This window comes from Oryzias melastigma, linkage group LG18, assembly GCF_002922805.2.
Source record: "Oryzias melastigma strain HK-1 linkage group LG18, ASM292280v2, whole genome shotgun sequence".
Classification (NCBI taxonomy): domain Eukaryota; kingdom Metazoa; phylum Chordata; class Actinopteri; order Beloniformes; family Adrianichthyidae; genus Oryzias; species Oryzias melastigma.
In genome coordinates, this window is record NC_050529.1 from 11,975,354 (window position 1) to 11,992,870 (window position 17,517).

The following is a 17,517-nucleotide window of genomic DNA, read 5'->3' on the forward strand; positions in this document are numbered from 1 at the left end:
ATGTTTTTTTCTTCAAGAGACTTAAAGAAAATTTCTAGTCTACTGGAGTTTGGAATTGTAGATTTGGACACCCCAAACAAATGGCTAATACACTACATAATGCACTAAGTTGTGAGAAGTGATGGAATTCAGAGACGACCCATCTTCTAACTGTAATAATCTTTTTAGAGACTTCAACATGTCATATTAACTTAAGTGACAAAAAATCTCTACATTATTCAGTTGTTACACATACAATACAAAAAAATACTCTCACTTTTTCAGTTCATTATGTCGAAACACAGTATGTATCACTCAGCCAGGCTCCTGCGTATTCCACCCGTATTGCTCCAACAATCCATTAAGCAATGCAGCTTCATAGTTTACCACAATTGTAGTAAGACATTTGGACTGGTTTCTGAGCATCATGTACCACAGAAAATCGGTTCATAGGTCTGTGACCAGAATTCATACTTAAGGCATACTATTGATTTATGAGAAAAGGGTTTAAATGCTAATTTTTGCTCTAAAACTCCTTTGTTTCCCTCTGTTGTGATACAATTCATTTCTCAATAGCCTATTGTGCTTCAGCATTTAATATCCTAAATTTGGGCACGGCCTTTTGATTGACACGTCTATATTGTTGGCTATCCTCAAATGGTAAATGGCGTAAACTTGCAAAGCACTTTTCTTCCTTTCTTGAAGACCCAAAGCACTTTACAGTCACAGTCCCATTCAGTCATGCACACACATTACACACTCCCCTGCCAAACGCTTGCACCAACCGATAATCACTAGGAGCAGCCTGGAGTTAGGTGTCATGCCGAAGGACACTCTGGTACATGGGCACACAAGGCAGGAATCAAACCTGTGATCTTTCAATCGGAGGTCGACTGCTCTACCTCTTCACCACGGCCGCCCAAATTGTTTTCTCCCTTTTTACAAGTTTGGGAAAGGGCTGGGGTTTAATTATATTACTTTCAGCCAAGATGGAAATGACCGCCGTGCTGAAAAACTGGCTTTAAAACATCAGAACAAAAACTAGTGAGTCCTTAGTCCTGATGGTCAATACTGTCATTAGTCTAAGTATGAAGAAGTGGTAATACTAAAACGCCTTCTATATCCCCAATTCCAACTATTTCATTGGAAAAGGGTCTCGTTTACAGGGTACTTTCCAAGTTGAATCTAAACTAGATAAAAAACTTGATGTTGCCATTACACGAAAAAGAACTTGGTATGAAAACCAATGTACTAACTTTTTCTGTTCTGGGGAAAAAAATCGGTTTGATTTCTACTAATTCTTTTCTGGGTTCTAGCTTTTACTCAATAAAATAACAAATGTGTGACTTCAAATGCAATCTCTTCATTTTGGCATGGAACAACTTACAGAAAACTGGCAACTTTAAAAAGAAAAATGATAGGAACCATAGATACATGAACTCTCAGATCAGGTCAAAATCCCTTTTGCACTTCATGTTCTTCGCTAAATGAAACCAGGAGCCGGTCAGCTCCAAGCCAGCATATTTTACTTCAATTCTCCAATTAAACCGATCTGTCCAGAAACATCTGACATACACCTCCCGCTGTCTGATTCTTTACTAAAGCTGTTCCAATTTCAGCTGCTCTGGCTGCTCATTTTCCCACTGTTTCTTGACACTTTTAAAAGCCGCGCACACTGTGGGGAAGATTGGAACTAAATTCACACCTGAATGCCTGCTTTATGACGTTTTATCCTGAACACATGTGGCTGAGAACACACGGCATTCAAAACCCTAAACTGACCCAATCGTCAAGTGTTTGGTATTGACCTGACCACTACAGAAGAATATTAGTGTATACAAATAAAGTACAAAAACAAATTAAGCACACTTCAGTCATTCGGAAGATTTATTGGTCTGATAGGTCTTAAACTGGATTGATGGCAGATGGCTTTGATCTGTAGCCAAGACATGACAATGCTAATTTAAGACAAATTACCATGGAAACTAAAATCAGTTGTCCCTGACCCTCTCTTACTGTCATGTCATTTCTCTCTCTGGTAAGATTTAAAGCTGCAATGCAGTTTCTCAGTTGCATAACAAAAATAAAATGAAATAAAAGCATGGTAAAAAAAAAATAATGCAAGCACAAAAGAAGCCCACTAATAGAGAACATTTGCGTTCCACGAGAAAATATCAGGCCTACTTTTGTTTTTGTTTGCATGAAATTATGAATTTGTTAAAAGTGTTTGGGATGCTAGAGCTGCTGGTGGCTTTAAAGATATAGATATTATGTTTAACCCTTTCAGACTGGCAAATTCATCAGCGACACCTAAATAACACATGCACTTTGACAGACCGCAACTCTTTGACCATCCATCCATCTTCTTGGCCGCTTCTTCCCTTTCGGGGTTGCGGGGGTGCCGGAGCCTAACCCGGCTACTGATGGGCGAAGGCGGGGTACACCCTGGACAGGTCGCCAGTCTGTCGCAGGGCAACTCTTTGACCATTTAGGCAATTACTACACAAAATATTGACTTTGCCTTGATATGTAACACAACGATACAAAGCCATTTTTTTCCGCAACAATTGGAATTACCTTAATTGTGTTGGCACTTCACTATTGTAAACCTGCTTTTTCTTACCTTTAAAATCTGTTGGAATTACATTATTTGCACAAACAGTTAAGGAGTTACAGTAGTCAAAAGACCTTCAACACTGAAGCTAAAGCTTTGTTGCTAAAGACTCTCTCTGATGAAAATGGTGTTTTTAACATGTCCTTGTAGCAATTTTCTCATGATGGAGGACATTTTCATAGAAAATTAGGAATTTCTTTTTTTCTTTTTTTTTTTTTATTCAAATTGTTGTGAATAAGGAGCAGAATAAACTTATCTTTTAGGTGTGCATTGTCACTGTGCATTATCACTTTTTAATCTACACCCAGCAGCCAATCAGAATCGAGTATTCACCCGGACCATGGTATAATTGGTAATAATTAACCCCAGAAAAGAGTTCAGTAATTCCATTTTCTACTCTGAAGGAAACCGTGATTTTTTTTTTTGTTGCAAAGTCGTCAGGTTTTTAACAACAGCAACATCTTTCTTTAGTTATTTGTAGAATGTTATGTCTTAATTAGTTCAACTTGAGAGCGTGTCATTGCTTTGGCAGCTCACAGAAACAGATGTCGCTCCTTTCAGACATCTGCACGAATAGAACAAATGACTGTAGGCTTTTTGTTATCTATCTTGAGTTGTGTCACAGAAGTATTTCGGAAGTGTCGCTTTCAGACAACCAAAAATTATTACAACTTTAGGAAGCTAGTTCTTAACATCTTCACTGTCAAAAACATTTAATATGTTTTGTCTTTAGTTAATGTTTTTGTCCCGGACTGTTCGTTTCTATTAAGCTATCATTTCTTCGTTGTCAGGGAAAACATTATTTATTTATTTTTTTGATAAAGACTGACAACATTGAAGTTAAAACTAATTAAAAGGCATTGACTGAAAAACTTTTACATAATATTCAACAATTTTCAACAAAAATACATGCAAGTTCCTTAAAATAATTACTGGCATTATATAATTAAATCTGTAATGGGCCTATCCTTAAAAACATATTTACATAAGGTTACATCAGCGACAGACTAGTCACTGTTTATCTACAGAGAAATAAATAATAGGTTTATTTAAGTTTTTGAAACGGAGCCCTAACGTGTTTATATACAAAAACTCGAAGTTAGAAAAAACTACAAACTGATACAAATACTCAATCATCTATGTCAGTCTAAAGCATCTCTATTGTTCACGCGTAATTGTTTAAAACATTACTGAGTGACAGCAGGATCTGTTGAAATAGTGGTTCGACTTGTGTTCTTGGCACCATTTCAGGAGGTGATTTTCTTTTGCCTGCAGAGCAAGAATTCCTTCATTGTCTATAAATATGACCCAGAGATCAGAGGATGTGATTAAAGCAACCTTATACTCTTCTTGGTGTCAACGTTATGCTAGCTTTAGGAGTTGGCAAACACGCCGTTGTTTTGTCGACACATTGGACAAAAGCTTGTTACTTTAAAAAAAAGTATCTGTGTGAACTTTTTTGACAACCATTTATGAGTGACTGAGTAATAGCTGTTTATTTATCTATAGATGTCTATGGGATTTCAGTCATTTTGGACCAGTAGTCACTACCTATTCGGAGGGGGGGAAGGGACACTGTCCAGTACTCTTATACAATCGATGGTTGAGATCCATACACATGGTCATCGTATCATCCAGTGCTCCTGCATTGGCACGCTGCCTTCGTACATCTGCCTCCAGGGCGGATGACACTTTCAGGAATTTCACTCATCTCTTTTCTTGGCTTGTGCTGTAATCTTGGAAGATTACCAGCAAGACCACGCAAACAAGGTTTTCTTGGCCAAAAAGGAAATGGAATTAAAACTAATTAGTGCCAGATCTTCTGAAAGAAAAGATGTTTATGGCGTTTAGCCATCATTGCATTCATATTCGGTTGGCTTTGTGTTGCTTTTGCGTTAAGGATGATTTGTCACATTTGTTGATATTGAATCATTTTTTGTATTTTTCCTCCAAAACAAAGTTATTTGGTTTATGGAAAAACGGTGTTGTCATCAACAAAGATTTCAGAGGTCATTAAAACAATCGATTGGGAAAACTAACAAAAAAGCTTTTTTTAGACTAAAAATGTAAGAAATTACTTGAAAGGGAAAACCAATCCACATATCACTTGAATTCTTAAGTATTCAAGCCTTCAGAATAAGTTTTTTTTTTAAATCTCTTTAAAAGACAACACTAATTTATTTGATAATCCTTGAGAAAGTAAAAGGTTTGCTTTTTAATAAATCAGAAAAAACAAAATTAACTGTCCCCATAAGACTTTAAATGGCGTCTCAACAGCCATCCGTGCTGTACACCATTGTCATAATGATGATGTGCAGTGTCTTACTGCTACATCGGTTCTTTCTTTTCTTCTTTTTTTTCTTAGTTCAAAGTTTTCTGTGAACAAACCTCGGGGCGTCTTTAATCAGCATCTGCCTCATACGCGTTTCATAATTCTGACCTACATCGTAGGGCTCTTGTCAGTCAGGTAAAAAAAAAACAAACCCTGTAGGTTCATGAGGATTCACGCGAGTGCTCCCACTGCATGTCCTCAGCATCCCGGAGGGGAGGCGCTGCTGTTGTGCGGTTTGTTTGCCACTGTGGCGTTCAAAGCCCAGAGACCTTGGCCCTGGGCTTGAGCTGCGCAGCAGGTGCTCATGCGAGGCCGGCCTTGGGTAATTCTATCTCAGACAGTCGGATGAAGGCTTTAGATAACGAGTGCGGTCTTCAGTTCGGTATTGTTAAAGACAATTTATGGCTTACGTCTACACGCATTTGAAGTTAAATGAATATTTTATTAACATCCATCTAGAGCTTCTAATTTAAACAATTTTAAAGTGAAAGTTAAGAAAATTTGTTTTTTGTTCAAAATCCCCCAGAAACCTTGTGAAATGAAGCATCTGCGTTATGGTTGATCGCTTATAGTGTTTTGGATTGGTAAGCATGGTGCATGCATAAATAGTCAGGGTTCAACTATGTAGGTCCATTAAATCTTTAATTTGGTCTTCCACCTGTTTGCAGCTTTGATCCCAAATACTGTCTGTCAGCAGACAAAGTGGTGATTTAATGTAAAGAAATTAAATAATTTCAACGTTGAATACACAATCTTTGGGCTTTTGTTTCTTAAAATGTGTTCTACATTATGGTTTTTAACTCTCACTGCAAAAAGAACTGTGTTTTCAACGTGTTCTTGTGGCTTTTTTCTCATGATGGAGGACATATTTAAAGAAAATGAAGCTTAATATTTAATTTCCAACCATTTGTTTTAATTCATATCATTGTGACTCAGGATTAGATGAAATAAAGGCGTATTTGTGACATTGGAAATACACTGGGCAGGCCACAAGCTCCGTGCTCAGCTCCTTTCTGATGTATACACTTATAAACAAATAGATCGTCTTTGTTCGTCTTTGTTGTCCTCGCCTGAGCTGGCATCTGGATCCAAACTATATGGCTGGATAGTTCCAATATTGCTCGCCATTTTGTTGCACCATAATGTTAGATTTGGGTTTAGCTCCATTCAATTCGATTTTATTTATAAAACCCAATATCACAAAAAATGTTTTGCCTCATTGGGCTTCATGTCTTTAATTTTACAGATTGTTGCGAGAGAAGAATATGTGAACAGAGAGCTCTCAGTTATGGGTGCTGGGAAGGGGACGGGCTTACTCAATGGTCCCGCCCATTATTCAGAAGTGCATTTCTAATCAACTCCTGCCGTTCTGCAGAAACTATGTCCTAAAAAACGACAGTTTTTTATTTTTTATTTTGGCTAAAACGGCATAACCATAATTAAAATAAAACTAGGAACTATTTTAAAATCAATCAGAAGATGATCGGATTGGGTCTGTGACGTTTACTTTTAAATAAAAGTAAAAGTTTAAACATTTTCTTGGAGCAATTGTACTTTTTTAGGGTTCATGTTAATTTTGCTCTGTCTGGAAGCTCCTTGTGATTCATTTGTTTTTATTTTATTTATTTTTTATTTTTTGCACCAAATGCAAAAAAACAGAAGAGTAATCCAATTCGTCATGCAGTAATTAGATTAGAGAGCACTCAGCTTTAAATTAGGACGCCCGCAAACAGCCGTTTCAATGCATCAGCTGTCTTAAGGAAAAACCTGCTCTTGTTCACTGAATAGATGCGGAAAGCCGTTCCTCCCAGCCACTTATTACTCACAGTGACAGGTTTGCTGCAGACTTGGTTATTCTAATTTCCACAATAGTTTCAGTGCGTTCATGAATAAATGCAAATTAACTCTTCAAAGCAACTGCCACTGAAAAATAAGTAAATGTGTGTCAGACTGAGAGTAATGTCTGTGTTATGCTGTTTCAACACATAGAACAGGGATTTTTTTTTTTAATACAAGAATGTTTTTTTACTTATTATCCTGACAGTTTCAGGAAAGTAAAAGGCTTTTTGGTATGTTGTCATTCGCCAGCTGAAAGTGTGCGGTTCAGCTCTGAATATTGAGAATGAAATGAGTCACAGATCACAGCAGCAATCTGGTAAATTGTCACAGAGGGTGGGCTGAAAGCATGGGAGTGAACTCCCTGTCCTGCAGGGGGGGCGACCCCCTGGAAAGTGCAAAGAACCTTAATTAAACAGCTCAAATGCGTTTTCTCAGCAATGCAGATTGAGCCGTGCGTCCTGTTATGTCATTTGTCGATGAAAAAGTCATGTAGGGATAACGATCAAATTTAGCTTTTCTTATTTAGTTGTTTTTTTTTTTTTTATCCTCTCCAGCTGTCCCCTTCCCCCCCAGCCACCGGTTGACGGCTAAAGAGGTGTTTGACAGCGATGGGAAGCCCAAAGTGGACGTGCTGAAAGCTCACCTCACCAAGGAGGGCCGGGTGGAGGAATCTGTGGCCCTCAGGCTCATAGGAGAAGGAGCCGCAATCCTGCGTTCAGAAAAGAATCTGCTGGACATCGAGGCCCCTGTGACAGGTCAGAAAACAACACACTCAAAAGAAAGTCTATACAGCTTTGTTTCTGATGTCAGGAGGAAATCTTGACATGACTTATTAAAACAAATGGTCTGTGTGTCATGGGTCTCACTGTTTAGTTCCTCCACAGAGACTTTAGGGTGCACTATTGTGTGCCCTTCTGTGCTTTTATTTTCCATTAAAGGCTTTTTTTCTTCTACAGCTTGTTATCAGTCCATTAGAATGCATTATTCCCCCAAAGGTGAAGATTTGATCATTTTTTAAAACACTATTTCCAAACCAGTCTGTCTTTAGTTATTAAGAACTGTTCAAAAAGAAGCATCAAGTTGAATAATTACCATATTTTGTGCACCATGAGGTGCACTTATTTTTTTTTCCCCAAAAAGCCTCACTGTGCCCAGAGTACCTTTATATATAGGTTCATTCTGCTTGTGCTTACTGATGTTTAAGCCATTTTGAGAAGTATACGGCACTCTGTCAAAATGTCAGTCTGTGTTTTAATGAGTTCTGGACAAGTTTGAGTGTTACTGTGAATTATGAATACGATACCACATGTTGGACTGTGTTTTACTTTTGCATTTTACTAACAAGGCTGGAAGTAGGGCTGAGAATCACTAGAAATCAGGGGGTACCTCAAGTGATACGTGATACGTGGCTCACGATATCCATGATATTGCGATACTGCAAGAATTGGTAAAAAAAAAAAAGTTTTCCCTTATAACTCACATATCGAAGAACACATATTTTTTAAGAAAATATGTCCCCTTTTATTTTTTAGCTTGAACACAATCATAATAAACAACTTGTGCCTCATTTTGTGCAAAAATAATTGACACTTTTGTGCAAATAGTAGTACTATGTATTTGACAAGCATTGGCACCGACTGAATTGGAATTATTTATAAAATTCAGTCACTCAAGGATGACGAATGTAATGTTTTACATCCTTTTCAAACAAAAATAAAAGATTGATACTTGGTGAGAACCCATCAAGAATCAATCGCAGGGCTAAATATCGCGATATATCGCAATATCGATACTTTGGCACACCCCTAACTGGGAGTTAGTGTATCACAGCTTTGTTTGTTTAAGCGTTTTAAGCTGTTTTCTATATGTTGCAAATAAGGTTGGGTCAGGCAAGGTTTAAAGAATCGATTAATCAATCTGAATCGATCAAAGTCGAGTAAAAAAAAATCCACATAAATTCTTTTCCAGGGATGTTACCCTTCTCTTGCCTAAAGACTCCAAGTTTTCGGTTGGAAACGAACATGGCGGGAGAGGATAGAAAGCTTTTGAAAAAAACATAACAAAAGGATTGAAAGCAGATATTTAAATGTGTAAAACTATGTGCAAAAGTAAAAATAAATTCAGTCAAATAGAATGAATTGAAGGAATAAAAAAAAAAAAAAAGTTGTGAATCTAGTTTATTCTGGATAATAATGGTGGCACCCAGCCTTAAGGTTGGGAGTTAATGGTATTGTGATTTCTCTAACCTAGCTAAAGCTTCCAATGTGACTAACATGTAGCCAGTTGCAAACAAGTACTAACGTTACTCTAAACATAGTTAATAAAGTCTGACTGATGGACATATCTCTGTAGCTAAGTTCACGTTGTTTTGTGAAAGTGCATTCAGCCAGTCGTGTTCCCACTTCGGACAAGAAGGTAGCTGCAGGGAGAAAGTTCTTCTTCTTTTGTTTTTTTACAGTTCATTACCACATGTCCACCACCTACAATTGGTAGAGGCCCAGTGCAAAAAGATAAAGTGCTGCAAATCCTGCATATCTTTGTCTTTCACTGCTCTGTTCTGATATATATATACGACTTGGTGTCCTATAATTGAGCAATTATTATCGTCACTTCCGTGATCATGTTCACAGTGGTTGGAATTTCCGTGTTTTGAAATGGATGCTACCCACACGTCACTACCAAGTCCAAGTTCCTGATTGGTCAGCGTTTTCACGATTTAGCATTGAAAAAGAACTTCCAGTGCGCAAGCAATGATCGCTGGTTTTGTACGAAAAGCCCAAGCCTGGACGTAAAAACTTAAAGATAAAAGTTCAAGGTTTACTCTGGACTGTTTGCCTATCTTTTCTTATATAAATATACCTTATGGTTTCATCACTTATTGTTTTCGTTTAGAAAACAATTTAAAGATGGTATTTCTACCTTTCTGGTTGCTACCGGACTCCAGTTAAGGCCTTCCTATAGATAATGATTCAATAGTCTAGTGTCAGTCTAAAAAACGTCTGTACTAAAAGAAATGTGTCTTATTTGATTTTTTTCATTGTGCTGTTTTAAATTTGCATTAAATGGAGAATGCTGTTTGTATATTAAGCCCCCCTAGTGGTGAATTAACCTGGGTTCAGATTTTATGCTTTTAAACCAGCTTCAAACAGGAATTAATCTGTTGATTTAGCTTGCACTGGTCAGTGTCAAAAGTCGCTGTCCGTCAAAGCAATGTTTTGCAGACAGGTTTGCAGGAGGCCATGAAAAACACTTGAACTTTTAAAACATTTTTAGAAAAAATATTCATTCCCCCCCCCCCCCTTTTTTTCAATGCAGCACTTTTAGACGCAAAAGGTTGAATGACAATTTTTGGTTTATAATGGTTAATAATGTTTGACATTAAAAAAAAGTGTTGACATTAAACAAAGAAAGGGAGAAAAGGGCATCAGGTTTTCCAGCAAAACTCGGCTTTGAATCATTGGAAAATTCTGTGACGCATTCCCACACAGACCTTCCCGATGAGCTCTGTTAGCCTGCCGGCTGAGTCATCTTCCCGAAAAGTCATGTCTTCTTAAAACCACTCTCATCCATATTCACAGCCATTTGCCATGGCATCAACGTTTCTTTTTAACAGAAAACACATAACGGAACATAACAACACAGTTTGTATTTAGTTTTATGACCAAAACATATTTCTTTAGGCTAAAAAAAAATCTGAAAGACATAATTTTTTTCAAATTCAAACCTTAAAAAATAATTTAAAAAAAGTTTTAAATAAGATTCCAAGAACTTTTATTGCCTTGACTTTGTTCCATAATCTTTTCATACTGGCAGGGATTGCATTAAAATGTAGAAACACAAACTGCCAATCCAAATTATAGTCAAAGACATGAGACTTGAAATTACAGCAAATGACCTAGACTTAAATTCAATTTATGGTCAAATATATAAACTTTACTTCAAATCGGAGCTGTAGGCATGAGACTTGACTCTAAATATTAGGAGAGCACTTTAAACTTGACTTGAAATTCGAGTCAAGGACGTGTGACTTGGTCTTAAATTAAAGCTATATACATGGTTTTAAATGACAGCTAAGGATTCAAGAATTAAATTAAAAAGACTTGAGACTTGACATCAAATTATACCGAAAGACTTGAAGACTTGACCTCAAAATACAGCAAGAGACGTGAGACTTTACCTTTAAATACAGCGTAAGACTTGAGACTTGACATTGAAGTAAAGCGAAAGACTTGAGACCTGATTTCAAATTGCAAAGACTCAAGATTTGATATCCTATTACAGGCAAAGACTTTAGACTTGACCTTGAATCACAGCAAAAAATTGAGACTTGACCTCAAAATACAGAAAAAAACTTGAGACTTGACCTTAAATCACGGCGAAAGAATTGAGACTTGACTCTAAATAGAGCAAAAGACTTGAGAATTGACAACCAATTATAGCGACAGACTTGAGACCTGATTTCAAACTGTGAAGACTCAAGATTTGACATCGTATTACAGGCAAAGACTTGAGACTTGACATCAAATTATTGTGAAAGACTTGAAGACTTGACATCAAAATACAGCGAAAAAGTTGAGACTTGACTCTTAAATACAACAAAAGACTTGAGACTTGACATCAAATTATAGTGAAAGACTTGAAGACTTGACATCAAAATACAGTGAAAGAGTTGAGACTTGACTTTTAAATACAACGAAAGACTTGAGACTTGACATCAAATTATAGTGAAAGACTCGAGACTTGGCATCAAGTTATAGTGAAAGACTTGAAGACTTGACCTCAAAATATATCAGAAGAATTGAGACCTGACATCAAAGTATAGACATCGAAGACTTGAGACCTGATTTCAAATTGCAAAAACTCAAGATTTGACATCATATTACAGGCAAAGACTTGAGACTTGACCTTAAATCACTGCGGAAAAATTTAGACTTGACCTCAAATCCAGCGAAAGACTTAAGATTTGACATCAAAGTACAACAAAAGACTTGAGATTTGATCTCAAAATCCAGCAAAGGCTTTAGACTTGATCTTAAATAACAACGAAAGAATTTAAACTTGACCTCAAAATACTGTGATAGACTTGATGAATTGACATCAAATTATAGCGAAAGAATTGAGACCAGATTTCAAATGGCAAAGGCTCGAGATTTGACATCATATTACAGGCAAAAACTTGAGACTTGACCTTAAATCACACAGAAAGACTTGAGATTAAAATACAGCGAAAGACTTGAGAGCTGATATCAAATTACAAAAACTGGATGACGTTTTATGACTAAAACATATTTCTCAACCAGGAAACCTCAACCGGCCCGGACACGGAAAGGATTGACAAATTGATAGCTTTCTTTGAAAATTGATCGTTTTCTTTGATATGAAATTTTCCTAACAATGCCATCTATTATCTGTATCAAAGTACTGTTTTTTTTTCCAACTTCTACGTGTTTTGCAGTGTGGCCTTCATGCGTGTAACCTCCATCACTTGACATCAAATCACAGCGAAAGAATTGAGACATGATATCAAATTTCAGTCAAAAACTTGAAACTTGACGTCAAATTACAGAAAAGACTTAAGACTTGACTCTAAATAACAGCTAAAAATGTAAAACTCAGCATCAAATTACACCTGAAGACTTGAGAGTTGAAAAAAACTTGAGTCTTTACTTAAAACTAAAGCCACACGGAGAGTTGATTTGGACTTGCAAAATGAGACTTATAAGTATCTCATTTTCAAACACAATTTTAACCAACATTGAGAATAAAAAGGCTTTTTTTGCTACTTCATTTAGCACTCATACAATGTTTTTATCTCTCATATGTGATTTTCAAAGCCGTTTATTTAAAAAAAATGGCTTTCACTTCACATTTCCACTGAAATATAATGTCTCTGAAATGCATTTTTAAATGTTTTACTGGTGTTAAATATTCAATCTCAGCACTTAGCATCTAAAGTTGATAACATTCATGTCTGCCTGCGAGGGAACACGATGCATATGCATATGTTCAGAGCATCTATTGTCTCTTACTGGTCAAGTGCGCTGCTTCTCGATTAGACTTTCTGATGAGCCCTCTTTGATGTTAGCGCAATCAGAACCTACTCAAGGGATCTATGGCAACCCATCATCATCCCAACCCTCAACGAGACAGTCCTGGCCAAAACCCATCCTCACGGCTTGTAAGCTGCCTCAGACCTCTGCAGAAATCTCACAAACTTATCACCTTCTGCCCTAAATGCTATCATTTGGGATGCTTAAGTTGAAGTAAGCACACAGGCTAAAAGGAGTTTTGACTCTTCTTAAAGTTATTATCTTTCATTTAATGATTTTCAGCTTTGATAGGAATTAATCAAGTAATGTAATGACTGGGTTTAAAAATGAAAGATGGGATAAAGGTTTCGAGAAAACAACAGTTGAAGTCGTTTGCAATCAGGATTTGTTTCGGCCTTCCGTTGTGGTCAGACTGCCTCAGATAGTGAGAAGGAGACGCTGCTCGTTCAAGCAGTGAGCTCCGCCTCCTTTGTTGTGCTGCATTTGAGGCCATCGGACAGCCTCTGTTTGGCGTGAGGAGCAGGGCGTGCGTTCCCGTTCACCCACTTGTGTGTACGAGTGCGGCAATAAAGCACTTCTTTCCCTCCCACTCAACACCCCTGTCTCAACCCCTCTCCCACTCACCAGTCTTTTTCAACAAGGACCTCTCTGTGGCGCGTGATCATTCTCCTGCTGCGTTTCCCTCTCCTGGACAGTCCGACAAAATGCTCTGTCTATTGTTCTCTTGCGTCTGACATTTAAGTTTGGTCGCTTTTATCCAAAGCATGTGGAATTAAAGGCCTTTTCTGAGGACACAGGTCTGTCAAAAACCCCAAATTGATTCAGTTTCTCAACCCAAGCAAGGGTTTGGATTTTGTTTTCTTCTTAAAGGGGTCCAGAAAACCGATGGAAGTTTTTAGGATGATGCTGGTGAAACGAAGGAAGCGGCTCTCATGGCTTTCACTCAACTTCCTCTTAATTTATCGTTAAAGCTTCCGTCAGCGTATCGCCAGGCAACAGCCAGCTCTCGCACTCCTCTGCGGCTCCACTGCGAAGGTTGTGTCCAAACACAGGAAAACATATTTTTCTAGTAAAATGCTCTTTTATTAGATGTTGAGACAACATTTACGAGGAGGAGCTGAAGTTCCTCCAAGTTGTCCGAGCCATTATTGTTTCATAACCGATCATGTGTTTTCTTCCTGAAAATGTCATATATTTAAAAAATAAATGAAGACCTTTGTGTTTTCTTTGTACTCCTGCTAGACAGAGATGAAGATGGCAGCTTTATGAGTATAAGTTAGAGTGTGTTTGCTCTTTGCAGCCTTTCAAAGCTGTTAAATCTCTTCTTCAGCCTTCAAATGTGAAATGCACGTGTGCATGTGGACGGAACAGCTCCAAAGAGGCGTCACAAGGGCAAATTAGGCTTGTAGTTTCCTACGGTTATGCTCTTTGTGCTTTTTCCATTGAAATAACTTGAAATTTTGTTTTATTGAATAGTTTGTTTCGAAATATGTAGTAAAAATACTAGTATAATTTGATGTATAGCAGAATGTTAATGTAAAGACTTTGTTTCCATTGTAATCACCTGGAATACAAATTTAGATGGTGTTTCACCTGCTTCAGTATTAAAAATACTTCTTCCAAATGTCAAATAAACTACTGCTGATCGACCATCTGCTTGTTGTTACAAACATATGGTCAGGGAAACTAGGATAAGATGTTTTCTAGGTTTCAGCTTAAAAAATATTATACTTTAAAAACCAAAAAATGCTAAAATTGATACCACAGACATAAAGACACTTTTCTAAAAAGGGTAACCAAACACTTAAGACTTTTTTTGGCTGTTGACTCCTATAAATGGAGCTTTAAAAGTGCTATCTGTTGATCGTTGCCACATTTTTATTTACATTTTTTGACAATGTAAAATAAACTGGTTTAATTCCTCAAATTACAGTTAAAAGCCATTTTTATTCTGCCCCCTATAGGTTGAAATGAGGGGTTACAGTTGAATTTTGTGATAGGTCAACTGATCTACGTCCCACGTTTCAGAAGTTCACGTCATCATGGTCTGCAGCTCCAGTATGAAACCCTAGCCCTTTTTTGATTATGTAACGGTCTGTGGTTACTGTGTTAGCTTTAGCATGGCTTGTATGTGTCATCAAAAATCTACTGGCTTGCACTACTTTCCAGTGGACTTGGAAGTTAGACCACTGGGGTTTTAGGGCAATTAGTATTGAATCCAGAGAAGTCCATCCTGGTGATGGATTTGCAATGAACACGTCACTCAGGATTGTTAGCTTAATACATTAGCCTTTTTTAGCTTTGATGCTAGCCTCATTTTACTACTCAGACACTGGTCAGTAGCATTGACACCAATTGAATTGTAATTATCTGTAAAATTCAGTGTTGACAGTAATAAATATGAACAGCAGTGCCACTACTTAGTGCAAAATTGTTGTGAACAACAGAACAAAAATTAAATAATTCAAGTAGCTGCCAGGCACATCAGTGCCTGCGATAGCCAGTCTCCCTATGCTTATCCCCTATCTACCTCCAAAGGAACGTCTCGCCAAAAGATGATGAATATAACGTTTTACAGCCTCTTCAAACAAAGATGAAAGGTCGATACTTGGTGAGCATCCATCGAGAATCAATCGCAAGACTAAATATCGCGATATATCCCAATATCGATATTTTGGCACACAGCCTGCAACTGTCCTGGTGTAGTACCCTTTAATAAGTTATATTTATAAAAGTAATTTTCTTTTTTATTTTATAGAAAAGTTTTGAAATGAATTTTCAGTGATTGAGATGTAATGAAGTGATAAAGATGTTCTTCAATAGAATATAGCGTGAAGACTCTTCTTTTTTAAAGTTTTTTCTACTTGTTAGGAGCTTGTTAGAGACCAACACTGCCCCCAAATGAGTGTCTGTTGATACTGCATGCCTTTGTTTTTTGTTTTTTTTCTTTTTATCTTGAGGTATTTACACAAACTGTATAAAGGAAAGAAATGATCTATTTGGTTAATTTATTAACTGTTTTACATCAGAGTTGACGCTCTTTAAACGATCGTAACTCTTTAGCCGTATCTCCAATTAACGTAATTCAAACGTATTTTGACAGGTGGGAAAAAAACACTTTATTATTGTAACATGTTGTGTATCAGTGCAAAGTAACTTGTCTCAGCTTTCGGAATTTGTTGGAATTTGGTTAATTATGCAAATGATTAGCGTTACAGTATATCGAAGAACTATTTTGTTGTCTTTAGGGACAGCTATGGTGTTAAATTGTTTTTAAAAAAATAGCTAAAAACGTTCAAATCAATAAATTTGTATTAAACAGTGAGGTCAAAAAAAGTTTTTAATTTGATGCTAACGTGATTTTCTATCAAGAATTACAGAAATAAAGTTTTTTTTTTTTTTTTTTATGAAACCAAAGATTTGTATGGTCTTATAATATAATTAACATTTTCCAGCATTATATTTATACATTTCAAGCTTTTGGATAAAAGGATGCATGAAATTGACATGCATCCATTTATCCTTCACACACCTCATTTTGTCTAGAGAAATAAGACTTATAACCACTTTTTTCATCTGTTAACTTAGTATTTGATGCTTCAGTCAAACAAAAATGTTCTGTTTGCAGATCCATCAGGCAAAGTTCCAACTTTTTGTTGCAGCTGCTCTTCAATTCTAGCTTCCTCAGTGCTATCCAGCACGTAGACATGTGGAGCAGACACCATAGGAGGCCAAAGAACCCTCATAAAACCAAGGCTCATAGTTGTGAGCGACTGTCAATCAAATAAAAAAAAACAGGACAGTCTGCAGCACAGTGGATTTCACTCACTCAATGAGCTCGCCTTTGTTCTGGCCCTGTGTAGGTTCTGGAACCAGGTTGTGTAATGCCCACAGCCCACTCAATATGCTGCTACTCAGGGGGATCACTTTAGCTCACAAGCCGGAGATGGCCAGAACCAATTGTTTCTCACTCCAGATAATGTACTCCCACCTGCTCTTCTTATGTGGGCTTTGGTTCTCACCTCGTTTTTCTGTGATGTGTGACAAGAGGAAGGGAGGCAAAGCACGCCTGGAGGTGTAGTGGAGTTGAACGATGGGTGGACCGCGTGTTCTCTGTGATAAAGCAGAGTGAGCCCGTCCTTCTGTGTCCACCAGCGATGCTCGCGTCGATGTCGTGGCCAACATTGTGTCTTGATTGAGCCGTCGGCATCGCCGCGCCATCCTACGTGGAGTTGTGTTTTCTCACAGCTCCTCAATATACCGACAAGCATTTAATGAAAAGAGAGAGGTTTTCAAGCATATCGCTCATCACAAAAAGCTTAATAATTTAGTAAAAACATAAAACAAATGCGAGTGAAAATGCTCTGAGGGTCAGAGCAGCACACACGCTTTCAGAGGGATTTGTGTTGCATTGTTGCTCGTGGTGATGCTCATTCAGGCCTTTTATCAGGTCAGCAGCAGCCTAAGTTTTTGTTTTCTCTCTTTGGTGATATCAACCGCGGCTGTTGAAAGGATTTATTACCACTGGGATGTTTCCATGGCGATGCCTTCACTGGATAAAGTCGGATGATATTGTCCAATTTTTGTTGTTCTGTATTCTTGTTCATTATAGTAAAGGTTGGATTTGTGTGTGTGTGTGTGTAGAGGGGCGTCAAGAACTGCACATTTTACATATTTAAATGTAAAAGCAATAAATTAAAAGT

General features: G+C 37.4%; 1 protein-coding gene across 3 annotated transcripts in view; it reads left to right on the forward strand.

Annotated features, from left to right (window-relative positions):
- The window catches only part of LOC112155957 (serine/threonine-protein phosphatase 2B catalytic subunit alpha isoform), a 97,495-nt gene that overhangs the window by 36,178 nt on the left and 43,800 nt on the right, over positions 1–17,517 (forward strand). For all 3 annotated transcript variants that reach the window (XM_024288044.2, XM_036216565.1, XM_036216566.1), the window contains exon 2: positions 7,319–7,519. In XM_024288044.2, coding sequence (XP_024143812.1) covers positions 7,319–7,519 — 201 coding nt within the window. The remainder of the gene's footprint in view (positions 1–7,318; positions 7,520–17,517) is intronic.